The sequence below is a fragment of the Cokeromyces recurvatus genome, assembly GCF_025118155.1.
Source record: "Cokeromyces recurvatus strain NRRL 2243 chromosome Unknown BX663scaffold_4, whole genome shotgun sequence".
NCBI lineage: Eukaryota > Fungi > Mucoromycota > Mucoromycetes > Mucorales > Mucoraceae > Cokeromyces > Cokeromyces recurvatus.
This window is the reverse complement of record NW_026251390.1, coordinates 352,496-376,845: the sequence shown is the minus strand read 5'-3', so window position 1 is coordinate 376,845 and position 24,350 is coordinate 352,496. Positions and strand designations below refer to the sequence as shown.

The following is a 24,350-nucleotide window of genomic DNA, read 5'->3' as shown; positions in this document are numbered from 1 at the left end:
AATGATATGATTGGATATGAAATTGTTTTAACAGATCTTTTTGTGAGCACGTTCAACACAATTGACATAGATTTTCATACACCAGATCTCAATTTTTCATACAGTGCAACTAATGAGAAGTTGCTTTTATGCTTTTTGCTACTAAAGTCCTATGTTTTATTAAAGCTAAGGAATGGAAGTATCAATACCGATACTACTGTAAAATCTCATACTTTGCATGCTATTTCATTTTGGATGACACTTTGGCCAGCACTTTGTAAATTATTAGAATCTATCGAACTTTCGACCCTTTTTATGGTAAATTAGATGTGTTTTATATATATATATATTGCTTACACTTTATTGATTTCATTATCGTTGTATATATTTAGGCTGATAATATTGGCTTATCTATTTGGAATATGTTCCTATCTTTGTTACAATTTTTATTCACTTCACGTAGTGAAGTAATTATGATCAATGCTTATGAGTGGAGTAATTTATTAGAAGACTTGTTAAAGAAGGTAATACAATGCATCATATATCAAAATCCGATAATAGGTTATTAACTAACTATATCTTTTCAGTTGAACGATAGTATACATCAGGAACATAATGGTGCTAGCCACTTAATATCCCTAGATAGTTTTCGAGAACAAGTTGAAAAATTAAAGGAAATGTTTAATGTTCCTCCAATTGAAGTTCCTTCTGAAACTATGATTAATCAATTATTTCTAGAATTAAAAGATATTATGCGATTGCAAGCTGAAAGTGTTACTGTTCAAGGCAACGGTCGGGCATTAACACAAACAATAACATTGACTTCATAAAATAATAATTTTTTTTTTTTTTTTTTTTGATGTTATTGCATACAATAAACTAAAATTATTTATTAGTTCTCCACAATCGTAACCACATTTTTTTTTCTCGTTTTTTTTTTTTTTTTTTTCTTTATTTTTGCAAATTCATAATAATCATACAATATTAATGCATTTGTACTAAGATGGTATTTTGATCACTTGAAAAACAAAAAGATAATAGATATGGAATTAGCCCTTTTAATAATGCATAATGTATTAGAGTCAATGGAATACTTTAAATAATGGTGTTACTGACACATCAAACAATGCTGTTGAACTTCAAGTAATGCTTGCTATTATTCAATTTCTTTCAACATTATTTATAATTGTTTTATCTTACTTTTTTAGATAGAAAAATTACTTCAAGAATATCAGAATACATTAAAGCTACATCAAAAGGGGCAAATACAATTAGCAAAACAAAAATATGAAGAGCTTATCTCGCAAGAACTTGTAAAAAATGAACAAAAGCCTGTAAATTGAAAATAAGATTATGCCATTAATGAGTTTGTTGATATAAATCTATTGCCTTTTTTTTTATCGTGATTTTTAGACAGAGTCAAGTCCAAATAATAAAATCGCAACTCCTGTTAAAGATTCACCACTTTCAACTCTTCGTTTTTTAGTTTATAAAAATTATGCTTCAATTTTAAAAGATGAATTTATGACTGATCAATCAAATGTAGATGTTGCTAAACAAGCATTAAAGAATTATCTTCAAGCTGTTAAAATTGATCCAACAGAACATTCGTTATGGCATCATGTTGGATGTTTGTCATATATCCTTAAAAAACTTCGATTTGCGCGATTAGCCTTTGAGACTGGTTTTTATATTAGCGATGACGATAGAAAATTAAAATTTGCTTTAATAGATCCTAATCATGCACTTCAAATCGTTCAAAATGGAAAGTATACACCAATGCAGTGGAAGTGTCTAGAAGGTCTATGCCAGGTAGAAAGTGAATGTTTTAGATATTTGAGATCAATACTAAATGAAGTCATCAATTATATTTCATATAGGTTTTATTTGACATTGGGGATTACTGCTTATGTTTATTTTACATTAATATTGTTCTCAGTAGACAACCAACATGGGAAAAAGGACAGCAAATAAAAAATCAAATTCAATCAAGCTATACAATAGATGACACGGCAAATATTAATTTTAGCATGAACGAGCCACAAATAGATCCCATTCTTATTACACTTGAAAGATGTGATTGGTTAACTCTAGCTGAGGCATTATTTAAAGAGTATAAATGCTTCAATTCTAACAATGATAACATGAGCAAAAAGAAAATTAAAGAATATGAAAGCGAAGATGATTTTATAATGGACACAATTTTCTTAAGCAAAACTATTCGAATTACAGTTAAAGAAGAAAAAGAAAAAAAAGAAGAAGAAACAGATTCTTCATTGATTCCTCATAAGCAAACAACATTACAAGAGTCTATTATAATACCATCTTCTACTATAGCAATCGATACGAACAATTCTGAGATATCAACTGTAAATAATGATATAAGTGTAAGCCCTACACCTATGGATATTACTATGACTGAAGAAAATATTAGCTCACTAAAACGTAAGCGAGAAAATGATGGAGAAGTAGCTAGTAGTGAAAATGATAATGAGAAGAATAATTCTGGAAATGAAGAAGAAGATGAGGCAGAAGAGAAGCGACTATCCCTAAGGTATAAACTATGCATATAAAACAAATTATAAGGTAAAGTATTTAACTTTTAAAATAAAATAAAATAAAATATAGAGCTTCAAAACGACAGCGGGATAAAATTGCAAATGAGGAAATATCTCGTCTCAAAATGCTTGAAGAAGAAAAGGAATTTGTAGACAAGGTTCAAGCATTCTATAATAAGTTTGAAGGTGTTCAAGATTTTAAGAGAAAAAAATCATGGTATGAAAGTATGGATGAGCCGCTTGATCTTTTTTGGGAATGGTTTGATAGTAAAATATCAGAATTAGACAGTAATTATAGTTGGGATATTGGTAATGACATATCTATGTAAGTTGGTTAGTTATTTTATGAATTTTTTTTTCTTTATTAAATTATTCAAACTTGATAACAGTGAGCTTGGAAAATGTAATGGAGACAACAACTTAGTATTATTTATTCCTTCACAATCGTCTATGGAAACAGTTACTGAAAACTTTGGAAATACTGAAGTATCTCTTAATAGCTTTATAGACAATCTTAACGAAAATAACTCTGGTATTATTGATAGTCTATGTAAAATGATTTTAACACTTATACGTGGTGACATGAGACTATTAGAATGCAATGAAAATATCCCAATTATCAATATTAATTTTTTGGAATTAATAACTGATATAATCACTGACCTTCAATCAAATTTTACAGAAAGTATTTTATCTAGCAAGGATACATCGCAATATGACTGTATATTTGTAAGCTTATCCAATTATTATAAACTTAGTAATGTCATTCACATTCACAATTCTAACTGGAGATATAGATTTTATTAAGGATCAGTGAATATTTCATTGATCGACTGATTCGAAGTACTATGTCATCAATTGAAGAAACAGGCTTGCATCCAAGTAATAATTCTAATAGAAAAAAAGTTTCTACATCACTAGCAAAGCAATCAAAATTGCAAGTTATTAAAAATTTAATTGAATATTCTTCATTTTGGATTGGTCTTGTTGAACAAAGTATTCTGTCTTCATCTATATTGTCTTCACTCAACAATGCAAGTAATTATATCTCTTTGGATAGAGGCGTTGTTACTCAAGAATATATATCTACAGAAGACTATGAAGTTCAACTTCGTTTTTACAGTCTTAAAGCAAAATTAGCTCAGTGTAGAAATAACGTTGAAGAAGCATATGCTTGGTATTCTGAATGCAAATCAGTTTTAAAGCAAATAAATTTAAAGTCTTCACAAGATATCAGATTTAATCTTAGAAGGTATATTAATAATTATACAGATATATATTATACTAAAAGAGAGTTTTCCATTATCTTTTACTTCTTGAATATAGTATGTATGATTGTATCATTAGTCAAGAGAATATTGAAAAAAAGCTTAGTTTACTTGAAGTGGGAAAGCTTTTTATGACTGCAAAACAAAAAATAGCCTCAAAAAATTATACAGGCGCTATTGAAGATTTAGAGAGACTAGTTAAACCAAAATTATTTAATTTTGGTAAAGCTGCTGATTCAAATGAAATAATACAAATGACCTTTATGCTAGCTACTGCTTATATGAAAGATAACAAGTACCTCGACGCATGGAATTGTTATTTGTATCTTTTTTGCTCATTTATGAAACAGTTAACAGTCTATGGTCATCTGCAAATGCAATCAGAATCCCGTTTCAATAAAAATGATGATATCGAATATTTTAATATTCTTCAGAATATCAATATTGTAGTAGATAATTTGGTCAGCCTAATTACCAAGGAAAATCGAGAAGGTAATAATTATATATATACATATTAAACTAATACAATGTATTTATACATATACAATAATTTTTATTCGCTTTATTTTAGAATGGTTTCCTAATGAAGTCAATCAAATGTTAACAAATAATTTGGTTATTTTATTAAAAATGTCACTATACTATATATTTAGACATCCTGACTTTGTGCCTCTGGTGAATAACTTTACAACACCTGATATACCTCCTCATAGACCATCAAAAGTTACAAAATCAAATATTTTTAACGACATCATTGTTAAATCCTGGGTTTTGCAATCATATTTGATTCAGCATATGTTTAGAAAAAATAGCTGTTCTGTAGCAAATGATACAATGATATTATGGGCAGAACTATTACAAGAATTACATGATGAGCTTGGTGAAAGAGAAGTTTGTGGAGTTGCTAAAAATATATTTTTACATCATCTATTGGAAACATTTATAAAAATAGACAATAAAATCTTTAGAAGAGAAATATATCAATGCTATCACTGCTTATACGATGTCCATCTCGCAGTAAGTAATATTTTATACATATTTTACAATTTCTTATTGTTTTAAAAAAAAATACGTAGGCTGAATCTGATATGATTGAAGAACATCATTGTATACATACAAAGTTGGATCAAAAAGCTGCAGAATTATTGTTTACATTAGTTGCTGATACAGCCGTTGATAAATTAAGGGGAGGAATATTATTAAAGAATGACTTAAAGGATGCAGTTGATACTGTCTCCGATCTCTTTGAAAATTTACCAACAAGCCATCCTTATATTAGAAACAACCAAAAAATAATTGAAAATTATTTGTTTAGTCAGCTTACAATATACCCCTCGTTAGATTCTATTTTACGAGCTGCTATTATTCCTACTATTGATATTGATTCGAAGAAGACAAATACTTCAAGTAAAATATAATTTATTTATTTATTTTTAAGAGTATTCAAGCGAACTATGCTATTTATTTATTTATTTTTGACATAGGTGTTTTATACAAAATTTTTTGGATTAGAGGCAAAACACTACGTTTGCAAATTAAAAATAGGGCAAAATTAAATAATGAGAAAAATATGATCGATTTAGAAGACGCTGTTGAAGAATTTATGGTAAAATGATTTTTATGGATATATGTCTGTACTATATTAAACAAATTTAAAATTGTGTTTGATAGTCTCATATTATACTTAGTCCTGACGATGCAGATGGATGGTGTGAACTAGGCGCCTGTTATCAGCTTTTAGCTGATGAAGAACTTAATTGGAGTGCTTCCAACATAAAAGAGCATAAGGATGTGATTAGCGAGTATCAAAGGGTAAGTTTTTAACTATAGATTTAAAATTATGTTGCAAATAATATGCTAATAAATTATAAAATAGAAAGCATTTCATGCATATATTCGAGGACTCTATTTGCGAAAGTTATCTTCAACAAAAACTCATGAAAGTGAGATATTTGCAAATTTTGGAAGTCTTTTGTATTCTATTGTATCTTTGCCCATGAATATGGATGCCTTTCTAACACAAACGGCACAGTATGCTTTAGCATCTGATGGAAAACTTTTTGAAGTTCAGAGACGGGCACCTTCACAAAAATATGTATACAGACTTGCTATTATAATGTATAATCAAGCCCTAAAATATCAGTCTGTAGATCGAATAGATTGGAAGTAAGTTAATAACATTTACAATTGTTTATCCCAATAATAAAATTAATTTTTTCTCTTCTTTTATTTCTAGATACTACTATATGCTAGGAAAATGCTTTGCAAAAATTGAAAGGCCACCGAAGGTGAGCCATAGTTATTTAATATCAGTTTGTTTTTATTCTTATATTTTTTATATTTATAGGAAGTGCTTGACTGGTATTTACAAGCTATATGTAGAGTAAAAGCGAAAAATCGAAAATCTGATTGTCCCTTAGAACCCTTTTATCTCTTTTATTCTTCTTTACTAAAATATCTATATAAAAATGAGCTTAACGTAGAAATTGCTGAAGAACTTCTTGCTAAAGAAAAAATTTTGAATACCAAAAAACAAGAGGATAATTCCAACCAAGATGTGACTAATATAGAAAATAGTACAAATATAACAGAGAAGGAGATAAACTCTATGAATAACCAGATATTAATTGATTTGAGTCAAGATACAATGCATTTATCTAGCGATATAGCCAATATATATAACAGTATACATCAACGTTTGATTGATATTAGGGCAGCTGATAGTAAAGGTGTACATCATAGAGTCACTTACAGGGTAAATAAGAAAATAACTGTACTACTATATTATATACTAAGGTACTCTTTTTTTTTTAACTAAATGATATAGCTTGCTTGGATGTATCATTATGTTTATCGTAATACTGAAAAGGCAAAAACAGAGCTCTTGAAGCTGTTTACCCTTAAACCAACCATCAAAAATCACATCACAATTTGGAAGCCAGGATTTGAATTGTAAGTATAATATAATTTTCTCTATAATTTGTAAAAGATTTGTTGACTCAAAAAAAAAAAAAAAAAAAAAAAAAAAAAAAAAAAAAAAAAAAAAAAAAAAAAAAAACTCTAGGCCAGGAAAGCATTATGAATACGTCAACAAATATACTCTATTTCTGATTGAATTAGCAAAGCAATCAAAAGATACACAAACGCTTAAACAGCTTTATCGTAAGCTTAGACGAAGTCAAGCTCTACTAATTGATGATAGACAAGTTTTCCGCTTAGCTTATACGTCTTATTTACAGGTATAAATTCAATGAACACAGTATTATTTTTATATGAGGATTCATTTTTTTTTTAGGTTATTAAAGATCGACTTATGGAGTATTATGATGCAGGATCTATAATGACTACTATAAAGAACTCACATCTGTCAAAAGAGGAATTTGAAACAATTTGTAGTACTTTTGTTAAATCTGTACTAGGAGAGAAACCAGTTACAGACAAGGAACTATATGATATTCTTCAAGATCTATCTGAATTAAGACGTTTAACTCAAGGCTTTATTACAGCTAATGATACTGATCATGATGGATTAAATGATACCATACAGATATGTTTTGCAGCATTTGTATTCGAAGACAAGATAAATTTTGAAAAATTACAAGATCAAAGTGCTACTGTAAATTCATTTCCATCAAACGAAGTAAATGAAAGCGAGAATCAGAATTTTGCAGAAGGCAAATTACTAGACGTATTATTGGCACAAGCTAAAATATTGATGCAAAGTATAATCACTTCATCACGTTAAAAATAGCATAAAGACTTTGCAGTTCTAATATCATTTGATTTTTCTAATAATTTTTCTTAAAAAAAAATATCTGTTTTTGAGAAATAAGTTATTATCATGCAACTAAACAAAATTTTTCATCTATAAAAAAAAAATAATAATACTGAAGACTGATATAAAATGAATATTTGTGCGAATATGATGAGGGTAATGCTTTTTAGGACAATGATAAATTAGAAACTGACTATTCGGGTTGCATAACCCATATTACAAAGATCAATGATAGCATAAAGCTACACTTTGAAATAAAATGTCACATTATGATGGCAATTGGAGAAAAATGATAAGAGAAAAAGTCATTTCTTGAAGAAATAATTCATTTGACTATACTCAAAGTAAATGAAAAATCAGTATTTAGACAGAATAAAGAAGAACTACCTCCTGCCAATGAGGAAGTAAAGTGAAACTTTTTGCGTTATGATTACCAGTATAAGAAGAGTTGTTATTTGTTTAATTATCTAAAGCGTTAAAGAAAGAGATAACGGATTCGAAAAAGCTTTACTTTAGTTCGATTTATGTTTATGTTTGCAATAAATAAGATTACATAGTCTAGCGCATTATTATTATTGCTGTGTCTGTTAAAACTATGTTCTTTTTTTTTGTAAATGTCCCACATTTTTGTGCATGTACTTCAAAATATTTTCTTTAGCTAACTGTCATTTAAAAGTATTAAGATTCTTAGCCTTCAAAAGGCTATTTTTATTTATAAGTGAAGACTATATAGCCTTATCTATATGACCATTTGGATATTAAAAAAAGTAATATTTCTTAGTTGACAATAGGTAAAACTTATAATGAGAAAAAAGAGTAAAGCTCCATCTTTCTTTAACCTAAACTCATTCATACTTTTTTTTTGAAACGTTTTTGTAAGAACAAATATTCTTTAAGTCTAATTATATTCAACATGATTTTATTAACCAGAGAAGTTTCCAACAGTGAACTACAGTAACGCAGTTCATTATGGTTTATAATTTTAAAATCAAAAAAGTTAAAATCTCCTTTTTTTTTTGTGCCCTTGATCCCAAAGGAGTTTTTTAATCTCCAGTTCCTTTCTTTTAATCATATCAGACTTTTTGATATAAATAATATCCTACGCCCAATGAAATTAGAATAAGTTTACATAATTCTGAAAAATATACAAATATAGTAAATATTTACATATAAAAGCTATTTCTGACTTCCTTCAAATTAAAATGCAGTAATGAACGAATATGAAAATGTAGAATTGTAGAAATTAAATGCTTGGATACGTTAAATCGCATCAGAATTTGAATTATAATTAAAAATTATATTTATGCGTGAAGGAAGGAAAAAAAAAACCTCCATTAGAATAAACTATCTAAGCATCTAAAAAGGAAGCTAAAAAAAAAATGTTCGAAATTGATAGAAGAAATTGTTTATCTTAAATAGAAAATTCTTTTTATTTTTCTTCTAAAAAAAGACATTCTTCTTAACTTGCATAATGCATATTAACTTTACCTGGTTTTATTCTGTATCAATGAAATGGCCTTCTTACTAGTAAATGATGATTACTTGAATCATTTTGGAAAGTTTTTTTCGGAATAGCTGAATTTTAACTGGGATTTTTTTTTTTTTTTTTTTTTTTTTTTTTTTTTTTTTTTTTTTTACTCGTTTTCTTTGATCTTAAAATAGCTCAAGGTTGATTAGCAAACTTGAAAGTGAAAACAAAAGAAGAAATATCTGATTTTATTTTTATTTATTTTTTTAAAGAAAAAACCAAAATATTTTTTTATTTTTTGGCTTTAGGAATTAGGTTATAAAATATTGTAGAATACAATAAGAATCACGAAATTTATACACACATCTTTAATAAATTAAAAGCTAAAGATGTGTACCTTTACAATAAACATTCTACCCAGTATATTAAATCAAACCAACGAGATGGTTTCGGTGCATTCTAGAAAAAAAAAATAACAATGTATCTAGTTAAAGTACATAATAGATTAAGCTTTAAGATTCTGATCATACAAAACCATCTATACAAATATGATGTTATTTTTATCATTTCTTAACTGAAAAGAATAATTCCTTATAATGCATATAACAATAATAATAATATATACATCAATATACATCTGTAGTCCTGAACAGTGATTGCTTAAAATTAAACTTTGACTGAGCTGAATATAAAAAAGATTAAAAGCGCGTGCTTTTATTAGTTTACATCTTAAAAATTATTACGACCTTGAATGCGTCAGTAATCAATAAAAAGAATACATATTTTAAGAAAAAAAAAAGCATCAGTTCCGAAAAAAAAAATGACGTATAGGCATAGTATCTATTAATAGCATGATCTACAGCTTTTTCTTGTTGATTTCTATTTAGTAGAAAAGAAACAGAAAAAAAATTTTTTTTTTTCATTTATTCTTGCGCATGGACCAAGTGAATTGTCATAATTTCCGCCTATCAGTCTTTTGTTTGTCTGTCATTCAAAGTCGCTTTTTTTTTCCATAAATGAAATATAAAAGCTATTTTTGGAACGGAGAATTAAATGATAGTTATTTTTTATATAAAAGAGGATCAAAATACATACATTCATTTACTTCTATTTTTCTATAAGATGAAGTTAATGAAGTTTTCAACTTATACAATTGCTTCTGCTTTACTTGCGACAGCAAGTGCAACTATTATTCAATTCAATGTAGTATCACCTAATTCAACTAATGTAAAAGTGAATATAAATGGTAAATCTACCTCTCTTGACGCTGTTATTCCCCATGTGCCATTTTTTAGTGGATTTGTCGAAGTCGGTTCTGCTACAACCTACAATTATGTCGCTGATAATGTTACTGAAAAGTTTTCGCGAAATTTACCTAGTGGAAATTCAACTTACAATGATTTCTTTGGTCGTTCTATAACGTATGCCAATATAACTGCTCTTCCTCGACCTTTGGATAATGGCAAGGAGTGGACACGTGCTGATAAAGATCATCCTATTTTTGATATAAACTATATACCCTCACTATTCGTTTATGGTAAACAGGAAGAAATGGATCATTTAATTAAGAAAGTGCCTAAACATCAGGTTACTACTGAAGTTACATTTATCGGTAAAGATTTTATCAGAACCTTTACTAATGTCACCTTTGGTGTTGCTGGTGCTGGTAAGAAGAATAATCCTTCTAAACAACAATGGAAATTGGAGCTCTCTCCTGGTATTAGATTCAATAATCGTAGACATTTTAAGCTTCGTAATATGGAGGAAGATCCTACTCAAATGCGTGAAAAACTTTATGCAGACTGTCTTCGAGCTATGGGTACATATGCTAATCAAGCTATCATGGTCCGTTTCTTTATTAATGGTCAAGGAATGGGTACATTTAACATGCTTGACGATATTAAAAAGTATTCCTATATTGAAGCCGTGTTTTATGGTGGCAATCCTCCTGCACAAATGGGTCCTCTCTATGATGGATCAACTGGTGCTAGCTTTGCATTCAATCCTGATCCATATGATTATGGTGATTATCAACCTAATAAGTATTCTCCCGAGCCAAGTACTGCTGTATATAACTTGACCAAGGCCTTTAATGAAACTGATATTACCAATGACAATTCTATCAATAAATTTGGAGAAATGTTTGATATCGATCAATTCCTTAGATTCATGGTTATGGAATATCTTGGTGGTAGCTGGGACAATTATTGGGTTGGTCAAACAAATGATGGTGCTTATAAAGATTATGCTTATAATAATACTTGGTACTATCTTGGTCAAGATTATGATGGTACATTTGGTGTAAACATGCCTGATGATCTTCTTAATTATACCTACAAGATTTACCCTTCCAAATATCCAGGTGCTGTACTTATCAATGGATTCCTTCAAAACAAAAATCTCGCATCAACTTTTGAATCTTATGTGACTGATACCGTGAAAATACTCTTTAATAATGATACCCTTGGAAGGCATATTAAGACCTATCGTGACCTTATTGCAGAGGACCTTAAATGGGACCGCTCTATTGTCCAAAGATCACCTGGTAAGCTCTATGGTTGGACTTATGAACAAACTTATGATAACCTCTATGAAGAAGTAATTGCTCCCGGTAATGGTGGTGGCGGTGCTCAATATGGTCTTGTTGAATGGATTACAAAAAAGTCTGAAGTTGTAGCTAAAGATCTTGGATTTTCTTTGTAAAATATATGTATATATGCATATATATTTATAATTAATATTCCCTATCTTTTCTTTTATTTTACCCCATTACATTCCTTGTATAATATTTAATATGTAATTATTCCTAAAATAAATAACTATTTATATTCAATTTGTATTTCCTAAAGCCAATGATTTTATTTATTGTTATACTAGCAACCTAAATATTAGGAGTGAGCTTAAATTCATCAACCTGGCAAAATAAAAAAAAAAAATCAGGTGATTATTTTTTATAATTCATATTTTAGCATTGTTAGGCACAACACTATTAGTCAACATAAGGATAAATGCCATAAATAGCTAAAATACAAAGATACTGTTTATTATATAAATTGTATTTTGTTATAGTAATAAATACGGCTACTTCTATACAGTCTATTTTAATTGTGTTGTAAAACGAGTCTATCATACCACCAGTGATAGTAATATTAAAAAAAAAATATGATATAAAGCTATATTATGTAAAATAATAAAATATGCATCAGATTATATCAGTGTTAAAAAAAATGAATTAGTGGGGGGGGAAGGATTTTTTCCTCTTCACGGCTTTACTTTTTACCAAATTATAAACTGTGAATAGTCTTAATATGATGCATAAAAAATAAACATATAAAGTGTAATATCAACTACTAAAACATTTAAAAGTAGTAATGATCCTGGAAAAAACGTTTACATATACTTTTTTTGTAATATTAAACTTTTAAAATGAAAATATGATGCTGGGAAGAACTTGTAATTACAACAAAACATACACAAATCTCCGAATGTTAAAATTATTTCCCAGCACTCTTAAGCAGCAAAATGAAGAGTATAAAACAGATGTAATCATTACAATAAAAAACTCATAAAGTATATATGCTTATATCATTTTAGGTTCTTAACATAACTTATCCTATTATAAGGAGAGAGAGAGAGATAAAAGAAGGATAGATGCCTATAAATCTCTATAATTAGAATTTATGTTATAGATAGACGTAACAAATGTATATAATGTCTTTTAAGATGAATCACATACATATAGATATGTAGATACAAAATTAGATATAAGGAAATGTTATGAACGTGATACTTAATCATTCATAATATATCTTCATTATCAACTCTATATAGTTTATACATGTAATACAATAAAATAGCTTAAATGTATACAAATAAAATCTTACAATCAGAACAGTGAAGAAGGACAGTTTTATTATTATATTGATAGATGAGTAAAGTATTTGAATAGACTCATTTCTCTACAAAGTGTTGCACAAATGCTTCCATTATTCTCATGATTAAATCACTGATATCATCAAATGTACTTTGCCTAACCTTCTTCTTAACTATTGACTAAAAAATTCTCAATTCGGTAGAGTTTGAGGAAGTAGAGAAGAAGATATATCCTCTCTCTGTAATCATTTCACTTATTTCATCAGATGTATGAACAGAATCATTGTTCATAATTAAACAAGATCCTTTTATTTCTTCAAATAATTATATTTTATTCAAAGCTTTTTGGATAAATTGCATATAATGTCCAGTGATATTCCCTTTTGAGGGTAAGTTTCCTTGAATGAGCGGAAGCCCTTCATTTTACAACCAATACTATCAATTTTTTATTCATTTTGATACCTGTGGTTTTCTGAACTCTATCACTACCAATCTATTTATTTGGGCAGACTGATTCTTCTCATAACTAGTTTCTTTAAAAGATTTTTTTTTTGTCTTTTAGTATATACTTTTCTATACTCTATTTGATTACCTAACGAACAATAAAAGATTATGGCACAATACCTATATTAAAATATCTAGTTTACTCATTGAAGACCCCAAAAAGATATTCTCCTGTTGAAATTTCTGTCATATTTAGAATTAATTGTGATTATCTGCGATATTGGAAAATATAGAAGAATGTGAAGGCTTGCATTTCAGCAGAAGGATATAGTTTGTAATAATAAAATCATTAGGAAATGCATTGTTTACCATAAACTAACTTGTAATAATTAAACAAGCGGATCCAAAAAATAAATAAAATAAAATACATGAAACTCTCATGATCTACTTTAACAAAAAATAACAAGTTATCTTACACTTTATTGTCAATAACATTTATTATTAGGTCGCAATTAATACTTTTCTGATTCATACCTTATTTCAGTCATCTTCAAAAATTCTTATAAATACTCATTAGTTTTTATGCATAAAAAAAATATTTAAATTTAGAACTATCGTTCAGTTTCATTGATTTTTATTGTCTTTCTACTTTTACTGGTATTTTACAAGAGATATTATATAAAAAAAGATATAAACAATGACAATAAAAAAGAAATATAATAGCAGAAATGGAAAGTACAGTATATAAAAAATTCATATCATTGTTGCTAAAAATGTTTCACATACGACCCTCTTGTATTTAGTACAATCTTCAAAACAATTTAAGTAAACTTTCTCTATGATACCTCCCGACCGTGTTCTGTGAATACAATATACTAGTTATTCAATTACATGTAAACATTGTTTATTTAATAAACAATTACTTTGACATGATCAAGCTTCTCTAAAATGTTTTTCAAGAGGAAAATCTTATTCGGTATATCTAAAAAGAATAGAAAGCTTAAGAAGATTCTATTATAAGACAATGACAGTTGTATCGCAAATTTATTTTAAACATCAAAGTAGTATGGTCTATTTTGATCTAAGCTGCCTTTTGCATATTTCCACGTGCTGAGACAACCTTATTCTTAAAGAGTTGGAACTTTAAGAGGCCAACGATATCGTTTAATACTAGTTTAGATTATATAGGCGACATACTATTTAAAGCACAAAGATACCTCTTGTTTAAAAGAGACATGAATGAGAGTGCTTTAATTTATTCAATAAAAATAATTAACTTTTTTTTTTCAATTACTGACAATACAATATTAAGCCAATCTCTAGTGCATTTTTTGCTCTTTTCATTGATTCTTCAAGAAGGTTTCTTAGGAGTTTGATGATGTTGATGCCGTTAAGAATCCATCAGACAAAATAAGATATGTAAAAGTAAATTTTAATAGCAATACACCTAAAGTATTTTATAGCTATGATATTTAATCTATGAATTAAACTTATGATTAGAAAAATAGGATGAAAATAAGGAAGGAGTATTCATAAAACCTTTCATTGATATATATAATATATATATATATATAAATATTTGTAGGTGTAATTCTACCCTACAATCTGTGATATTTTAAGGTAAAGTAGTTCAACTAATATCTATTGTACAACATGTAAGCAGCTATTACTATTATCAATTATATTTGTGCATTGAAATAGGTATAATCTGATTCGATATAATGCTAAAATAAGGTTAAATACGACAGTATAAACTCAACTGAGAAGAAGTAACCCCATCGTACCCAAAGTTAGTCTCTTAGTATATATTTGTAAGGTAAAATTTTGTATACCTTGCTTTTGTTTTCTTTTCAATATTTCCCAGATTGAATAATTGAAGCAATCATGACCACCGTTATCCTCCTTTATCTTATGTTCCCCCCTCCCTTTTTTTTTTTAAGTTTGCAGCATGATAAATTTATTTATCTAACGATTCAGCAGTAATGGCTGTAAAGATGATTGACCCAGTTGGCCGGAAGAAAAAAAAACGCATCTGTAATCATTGTTATTTACAATAGTTTCTTTCTTTTTATCCTTATTCTTTTCTTTGAGAGGAAGGATAGATATTTCAATTTTTTTTTTATTTATAATGAAAAATAAAAATGTTTGGCAAATAGTTTACATGCAAAACAAAACCATTTATCCTTCAGTTTAATGAAATTTTGAAAGCAGTATCAGTAATTGTTTTCGTCTTCAGCCTTTACTAACTTCGATTAATTGCGCTTTAATTTTACTAAGAATATAATGGAATAGCTTTGATAGATTCTCTCATTCTAACTGTTAGAATACAATCGCTGACAGACCAATTATTAGTGTTAAATAAATAGCTATAGCTAGAAAACATTTTGATAATCAAAAGAAGAAAGTAAATTACAGTATAACGCAGTCATGCCATGATTTTACCCCATAAACTTAAAAGGTTCTATGGATGACTTGGAGGAACTGATACACGAGTAAACAACAATGTTTATGAAATAGAACACAAGCACCATATGCCGGTTTCCTCTGAATATCATAATGCTATTATAAGCTTGAAACAAAATAATGATTGACATAGCTATACTGTCCTCCTTGATTTTATGATTGTTTATAAAAAAAAAAGAAAACTTATTGATATTGTATTTTGTTGCTGTTATCACTGTACTTCTAGAGTGTAAAATGATATAGAGCTTTAATTAATATTAGGATATCACTTGACAAGTAAAGATACAATGAATTTTTTTTTTCTATAATAATAAACAATGAAAAAAATAAAAAGAGAAATCACGCTATTTAATGTTATTGATTCTCTACTGAAGATAATAATTCATTATTTAAAAAGAGGAAGCATAAATAAAAAGGTGTATGTAGTTTCTCATATCTTTATTAAAAATTCCGTTCCGAAAATAAAGCTAGACTTTTTTTTTTTCTTGTTGCCCAAGTTTATGTGTTACTTGATTTAATCTTTTTCGTTTCTTTTTTTTATTTTTATTTTATTTTATTTTTTTTTATTTATTTTATTTTTATTTTATTCTATTTATTTTTCTTTAATTTTATTTTATTTTATTTTATTTATTTTTATTTTTCTCTTTTTTTTTACTATAATAAAATCATTTCTTTTTCTTTGTAAATTAGTATATCGATAAATAATTAGGACGAATAAAAATACATTCATTCAATCAACAAAGTGATAAGAAATACTTTTTCTTTATTTGTTATTCTTAAATAATGACTTCAACTGCTGTGAGGTACCATCTTATTTTGGAATTAATCATCATTCTTCATTTCAAAACTTTGATCATTTAATTCTTTTTTTTTATATTTATTAGAGTTGGTCTTCGTGTTAGACCTTTAACACAAAAAGAAGAGTTATCGAATTGTACTGAATGTATAAGCTTTATACCAAATGAACCTCAGATATTGATTGGCACAGATAAATCCTTCACCTATGATTATGTATTTGATAATAATACAGAGCAAAAAGAGATTTATGAAAAGGCTGCATTACCTTTATTGGAAAAGTTTCTGGAGGGGTACCTTTTTTTTTTTCAGGAGAAAATTGATTACATTTATTAACTTTATTTTTTTTTATAGTTTTAATACTACAATTCTTGCTTATGGGTAATATTGATTATCATATAAATTTAATGTATTAATCTTTATCATTGTTAATAGTCAAACAGGGTCTGGAAAGACATATAGTATGGGCACAGGACTTGAAAGAACTATCTCTCCTGAACACGAAGGTATCTATTTATACCCACTTGAAAAAAAAAAGTTATTTGTCATTATGTATAAACACTGGCTTATATTCATATTTTGTACGACTTGACAGGCATTGTACCACGATGTATAGTTGATTTATTCCGAAACCTGAATGGAAGATCCGAATCAAATAAGGATTTTAATTATGAGGTTTATGTATCGTTCTTAGAATTATACAATGAAGACTTGATTGATTTATTAAGTCCTCAACAACAAGCCTTTGTTGCTGCAAAAAGGAAAAGTGGTTTAGGTTTGACTCCAATAGCTGTTGAAGTACAAATTCGTGAGGATATTGCAGGCAATATTTATTGGAGTGGTGTTCGTGAAGAAAGATGTTATAATCCTGATGAATTATTATCTTTCTTAGCTAAAGGTTCTCTTTGCCGTACTACTGCTTCAACAGATATGAATACAGTCTCTTCTCGTTCTCATGCTGTATTTTCTGTCACCCTTAAACAGCAAACATCTGTAAATGAACCTACAATCACAAGTAAATTTCATTTTGTTGATTTGGCTGGTTCTGAAAGAGTAAGCATGATTTGTTTGTTTTGTACATTGAATGACTAAAAAAAAAAAAAAAAAAAAAAAAAAAAAAAAAAAAAAAAAAAAAAAAAAAAAAAAAAAAAAATTAATGTTTTTATTTTCATGTGTTCATATAGCTGAAACGAACAAACGCTCAAGGTGATCGTGCTAAAGAAGGAATTTCTATCAATTCAGGTCTATTAGCGCTTGGTAATGTAATTTCAGCTTTAGGTGATGAAACTCGTAGAACATCTCATGTTCCTTATCGTGATAGTAAACTAACACGTTTACTACAAGATTCACTTGGTGGAAATAGTCAAACACTCATGTTAGCTTGTATTTCTCCTGCTGATACAAACTTTATGGAAACCCTGAATACACTTAAATACGCAAATCGTGCCCGTAATATTAAAAATAAAGTTATCATTAATCAAGACTTTGCTGGTTCTTCTATTGAAGTTAGTCAACTTCGTGCTCAACTTGCAAGACTAAGAATTGAACTGGCATCTGCAAGAGCTGAGAATGTTTCTGCTGAAAGAAGGGGTGGTCGTTATAACACCTCCTCCTTACAACAAGATGGAGAAGTTCGTGCTTTACGTTCTGAAATAGCACGGCTTAGAGATCGTATTCAGGATCTAAATACAAGTTTAATTCAAATTACTAGTGAGCGTGATACGATGATGATGGAACGTGAGCTTGGTGAATTTATGAATAATAATGACGACAATCATGAATTATCTATAACCTCTTATACGTCTCATCCAGTTACACCAAGCCCGGTTCTATCTCATCCGCTTATTACCCAATATCAAAAGACAATTCAAGACCTTACAAATGATCTTGCTGATGCACGTGACCAAGTTGCGTTCCTTGAAAGTATGAGGTCAGCTACTATGCAGGCAATCATAGAAAGTGGTACAACTCCATTGTCCTTGTCAGGCAACACGACATCCTCTTTTTATCATCCGGAAAAAACTATTTCAAGTTCCTCCCGTCGTCGACATGGAGGTAGTAAACGCGGTTATAGAAAGCAGAGAGTATCATCGGCTAGTTCTAGTACATTATCTTCTGGTAACATGACAGCAAGAATACCGTCTGCTAAACGCTCCGTGAGACATACACCCCTATTATCCCAAAGCTCAAGCTTTAAAATTTCTCCTCGCCAAAAACGTCAAACCCCTGTTAAAATGACTACAAAGATAGCAAACTATAATGAAGAAGAAGAAGAAGAAGATGGATATGTTGATGAAGAAGATTATATTGACGAAGAAGAAATAAAACAAAGTATTGCTAAAGCTAAAGCTGAAATTCAGAAAGGAATGGAAGTCCTTGATTTAATCAAGCCTATGGAAGATGCTGCACATTCCTGGGAAGAAGAGTTGGAAGAATTTGAAAAGGCTGAAAAAGCCATGTACGAAAAGGCAACAAATCAACTGGAGCGTGTAGACTCAGATGAAGGCAATTATAGTTTAACCTCCTCTCCTATTGATGATGAACAACGACACAGCCATGATCTTGATTTAATGTTAGAGATTGAATCCTTGAATGTACCCTCTTGGGAACAAAGACAGTCTACAGTAGAGGAGACTTCCAAAACCAATACTATTATAAAAGAAGATACTGTCGATAATGCAAACATCATTATTTCAGACAATATCACAAAGCAAGAGACTAGTTCATTAACTTGCCCTGAAAAGCAAAATCCTCAAATGATGCGTATGCTTCATCAGATTCAATCAGATATTCGTGTTAAAGAAGAACTTGTATCTCACCTTGAAAAATCAGAAACTAAGTTTGCTTTTATGCGTCGCAAGTTTGATGAAAAGATTAGCATGTTGCATGCACAGCTGACTGAACTTCAAAAAGATCGTGATCAAGCATTGGCAAGAACTAAATCCAGTTTTGCATCGATTCCTAACCGTACTGATATCTCTATGCAGATGAAAGAAAAGCAACAGCTCATTGAAATTCGTCATGCTTACGAAAACAAGATGAAACAGTTAGTCACTGAAATCCATGACTTGAAGCGCCATTATTCACGTACAATTTCAAGCATGCAATCAACACGTAATCAACATGAGTCCTTATTAAGATCACTTCGTGCCAATGTTGAGACGCTCAAAACTGAAAAGAAAAGGATGATTAAACGTATGAAACAAGAGACAGAACGTGTTCGTGAACAAATGGCGTTACAGGAACGCAAGATATCCAAACTACAAAGACAGCATACTGAGATTAATCATGCTCGTACAAAACTACAACGTGAGCATGAGGCTCAAAAATTGACATTAAAGCGTCGAGATAAAGAAATTTTGATTAATCAAAGTCAACTTCAACAGCTTACAGAAGTTTTGAAAAAGGCCGTACGTGAAGGTGGTATCCTTGATGAGCAATTATTAAATAATGTCTCTCATATTATCGGTGGTAACTTTGCTGCTGTCGCTCGTCGTGGTGGTTTAAGTAATCTTCCAGGCTATCGCCCCTTACGTAGAAGGAAGAACCCTATTCCTGTCCATAAAAGGGTGGCACGAAAAAAGGAATTGCTAGATAAGATGCTCTATCAGTTTATTCAAGGGAAACAAGCTATCGTTGAGATGGAACAGCTCTTGTTTAGAAGAGAAAAACTTGTATCCGAAAAGATGGAACTTTTAGATGATCGAAAGACAATGTTTATTGCAGAAAGAGAAGCTGCAGAGTTATCAGGACAATCGATGGATATGCTTGCTATTAACTTTACTGATGAGCGTATTGATTTAATGGATGCTGAAATTTCGTATCTATCTTCACGTATTAGAGCTTTACAATCAGAAGCTGCTGGAGAAGCAGATGAGATGTTATCACATTCATTTAATGATAGCACGAGTCGTCAACAACAAGAAAAGCGTAAGGTCACATTTGCGGATGATATCGTAAGCAACCCTTCTCCAAGTGAAGAATGGACTGATATGGATGCATTGGAAGAGCAATTTAGTGTACCACCTAATGCTGCTCCAGAATTAGTCTATGATGCTACTCTTAAACTTCTCAAATCACTTGAGGCTGATGAGTGTCGTGGTATCACAGAATCTCTAGTAGATGATATTACAAATATCCGAATGAGTGAATATAATCGCCAAATGACTATGCAAAATTTAGAAAAGACAGTTCAAGACCTACGTCGTACTTTAATTGTGATGAAACGAGCTGCTATCACAACCACTGTCGAAAATGAACGTAGAATCCGCAAGTTAGAGGAAAAGAAGAGCGGCATTCATAAAGAAGATAATCGTATTGATAATAAGATTCAAGATTATATTATGAATAGTGGTAATACCATCTTTGATAAAATTTATGAAGATGGTTTACGGGGTATGCTTGGTACTCCTGAGCCTGAATATACAATACAGGGATCCTCTGATGAGTCCTCTGTTGCATCTTCAAGTCATGAGAGAAGGAGTAGCACTCAGTCAGATGGACCCCGTCCCCCACCCTCACCTCTTGTTTCACCTACCTCTTATGCTACAACACATATTGCGGACAGTTTGATGTTATCACCTATTCGACCCCCTACAGTAAGCGGCCTCCGTCCTCCAGCTGTTTTAACAGAACAAGGTAAAGCATTACGTATGAATAGCAACTATCCTCCACGTGAAGCAACACCTTCCCCTGATCGATTTTATAATATGATTCAAAAGCGATTATCATGGCAACAACGTATGGGTGGGTCGGAATCGCCTGTTCCGATGGCCATCATCAATCCAGCTGAATTTACTCGTTATGCTAATGATAGAGAATCATCCACCTCCTCTATTCATAGTCGACATTTACGTCGTGCCTCACTTCAATCTGATTTTTCATCTTCTCAGAATTCATGGAATCATCCCAGTAGTAGGCCCTCTACCATTTCATCACAAAGCTCATTACGTAAAAGATCTGCTTCCATGTTACAACCACCTACGATGCCTCAAAAGCTAACAGCTCAACAGCAAGTACCAAGTAGACGTGCTTCATTACGTGAGTTGTCATTAAAGGGGACAAGTGCCTCTAATTTAACCGGTCTTGGTAATCATATGGGTGAGCAAGACCATGAATGGCCAACCTCTAGTATATCCTTTCAAAGATATCCTTCACAACAACAAAGACGAACTCCTCTTGCAGGCTCGGTTTTAGATCGATCAAATACACCTAATGGTGGAAATGTTTTTGACCGTTTAGCTCAAACTCCAACACGTGCTTCTCAAGCTAAAATATCTCATAGACATAGTAGTGGTAGTATGGATGAATTGAGATTAAGATGGGAGCGCGAACGATCTTCAAGTGCAATGAGTGGTATGTCTTATGGTGCTTAAATACCCTTACTTTGTGTATATATGTAATTACTATGTGAACTATATACATACAAATGTATATCTTATATTCCTCTTTCTCCATATCCAAAAAACAAAAAAACAAAAAAAAAAACAAAAAAGGGTTTTTTTTGTATAATTTATATCTATTCTAACATATTATTTCTTATATATTTTATTTCTAATAAAAAAAAAAAAAAAAAAAAAAAAAAAAAAAAAAAAAAAAAAAGAATTATTCAATATCATTATCTTCACTATCATCATTTGTTTCATCCATATCATAAACTTGTAAAAGTCCATTTTCACCTGTTATACAAAAGATACGTCTTCTGGGCAAACCATTACAGCCCATTTTAGTATTTATCATTCTTGGTAACTTTAAAAGTCTTGAAGGCTTTTTTTTTTCCAGGACATAATTAGTTCATTTATAGTATTTGATATATTCTTTTCTCTTACCGTTAAATTTATAGACATTAAATCAGCATGTGTTAAAATATGAAACTTGATTTCATTCAATAAAATTGTTTGTAGAATTGTATTTTCTAAATGAGGGGAAGTATACAATTGTCAGTTCCTTCCATATTAAAATTATTATTATTTTTATTATTACCATCGTCTACTTGAATTAATATTCCTAACTCTTTATCATCAAAAAATTCAAAATCTGTTATAGTTCCCGTCACTTCAAAAGAAGCGTATTCTATTTTGGTTTCTTCAAATCTTTTCTTTAAAACGATTACTTGTAAAAAAAAAAAAAAAAAAAAAAAAAAAAAAAAAAAAAAAAAAAAAAAAAAAAAAGGTTAGTTATATATGTATGTGCGTATGTTACTTGTTTTATATTACATTTTGGTGAGGGATCTGTTTGCAAAAAGGAAAAATAAATTTCTTGCGCAATATCCTCGTCTATCTATTTTATATATGTATTTATATATATTTATTTCAACTTCTTTCTATTTGCATCTTTACCGTTGTAGTTGATATAATTCCTTTCCTTGGTTGCGAATCAATTGATATATGACTTAAATAAAAGGGAAAGACTGAAATGATTCGTACCTTTGTAGAAGGCTTTTCTAGTATTCGCTGACAAGAATCAGATATATTTGATAAAAGTTGAATCAAATTTAACTCAGATAGGTTATCAAAATAGTCAGCCATGCTATCTTTTGTAAACTCTTTATCTAAGAATTCCAAAACAAGTTCAGGAGATTCACATACAATAGGTGGGTTTTCAAATTCTGTCGAGCTTGAATCATAAAAGTGTTGAACAACTTAAAGAACAATCACATATTAATAAAATTTATACACTATACAAAAATAAGGCAAAGTCTTACCTAATGTAATCCAAGCAATAAATGCATTAAATGATTTTTTCAAGTTATTCATTGATTTAGAGAATTCTAAAATCTTAACCAGGAATAATTGAGCCTGTACAATACATTTTCTAATAGAACTGCTTTCAAGGAACTCTCCATAACGCTGAACCCTATTAGAAGAAAAAAAAAACATCAATCTTTTTTTTTTTTTTTTTTTTTTTTTTTTTTTTTTTTTGTTTAATAGTTTTATCTACCATAAACTATAACCCAATAGTTTATCAAGTTGAACTAATATCCTCTCACATGCAGGCACTATATACTCACTTACAATTTTTAATGAGTTTTCGTATGCATGATTGACATTTGTATCCCATTCTTTAACACGCTATTACAGAGATATACATGATATTAATAACAGAAAATAATAACATAGATAGATTATATACCTGAGTAGTCCAGATGTCTTTAAAGAACTCTTGTAATTCATTCTTAATATTACCCATTGCTGCAATCGTAATAAGTTCCATCTCAGGCATAGTAGAAAATGCTTCTTTTACTTCAAGATTCTCTGTATATATAAAGATTAATATCAAAAAAAAAGGAGGAATAGACAACAAGTTGATATTTACGATTTTGTTGTTCAATGAAATCTACTAATTGATTTGCTTTATTTCTTGTAAATCTAATATATGAAGCATGATGTCTTTTCAACACATCAATAGTGCAACCAATATATTCTAACAGATATGCTAATTGTATTTGTACTTTTGAAATATTAAATATTTCTTCTTTTTTCTCTTCTAAAAACTGGGTATCGATTACATATATTTCGAATAGTTTATTTGACCGGGCCAATACTTGAATTGATAATAGATTATGAGCGACAGTAATATGAGTCATTGAAATATCCTTTCCAATATCGACAATTCCAATTGGGTATATTCCATTCAAACTATGTATTCATTATAATATTTACTTGATAAATAAATAGAATTCAAGTAAATTATACAAGGTCAACTTACAGGATATGTATTTGTCCTTT

At 29.5% G+C, this 24,350-nt stretch overlaps 4 protein-coding genes across 4 annotated transcripts; 3 read left to right on the top strand and 1 right to left on the bottom strand.

Annotated features, from left to right (window-relative positions):
- Positions 1-982: 982 nt before the first annotated feature.
- Positions 983-7,550, top strand: BX663DRAFT_483630 (uncharacterized protein; the record flags this gene model as incomplete). The annotated part of the gene is made up of 20 exons (XM_051524505.1): positions 983-985; positions 1,060-1,122; positions 1,188-1,313; positions 1,393-1,791; positions 1,860-2,533; positions 2,608-2,862; positions 2,927-3,266; positions 3,335-3,789; positions 3,885-4,297; positions 4,377-4,404; positions 4,459-4,822; positions 4,882-5,212; positions 5,290-5,411; positions 5,477-5,617; positions 5,682-5,971; positions 6,042-6,093; positions 6,153-6,560; positions 6,633-6,757; positions 6,870-7,044; positions 7,101-7,550. 20 exons carry the CDS (start codon positions 983-985, stop codon positions 7,548-7,550), a joined length of 5,214 nt encoding a protein of 1,737 aa, XP_051385947.1.
- Positions 7,551-9,847: 2,297 nt separating this feature from the next.
- Positions 9,848-11,887, top strand: BX663DRAFT_498292 (coth protein-domain-containing protein). The gene has a single exon (XM_051526026.1). It carries the CDS (start codon positions 10,102-10,104, stop codon positions 11,749-11,751), a length of 1,650 nt encoding a protein of 549 aa, XP_051385946.1. The 5' UTR covers positions 9,848-10,101; the 3' UTR covers positions 11,752-11,887.
- A 4,721-nt stretch (positions 11,888-16,608) lies between these two features.
- Positions 16,609-22,151, top strand: BX663DRAFT_498289 (uncharacterized protein). The gene is made up of 4 exons (XM_051526025.1): positions 16,609-16,916; positions 16,978-17,129; positions 17,219-17,676; positions 17,808-22,151. Exons 2-4 carry the CDS (start codon positions 17,087-17,089, stop codon positions 21,996-21,998), a joined length of 4,692 nt encoding a protein of 1,563 aa, XP_051385945.1. The 5' UTR covers positions 16,609-16,916; positions 16,978-17,086; the 3' UTR covers positions 21,999-22,151.
- Positions 22,152-22,934: 783 nt separating this feature from the next.
- BX663DRAFT_428311 (anaphase-promoting complex, cyclosome, subunit 4-domain-containing protein) lies at positions 22,935-23,844 on the bottom strand (the record flags this gene model as incomplete). Its single annotated transcript, XM_051522675.1, has 4 exons — positions 22,935-23,263; positions 23,327-23,478; positions 23,563-23,693; positions 23,755-23,844. 4 exons carry the CDS (start codon positions 23,842-23,844, stop codon positions 22,935-22,937), a joined length of 702 nt encoding a protein of 233 aa, XP_051385944.1.
- Between the last annotated feature and the right edge of the window lie 506 nt (positions 23,845-24,350).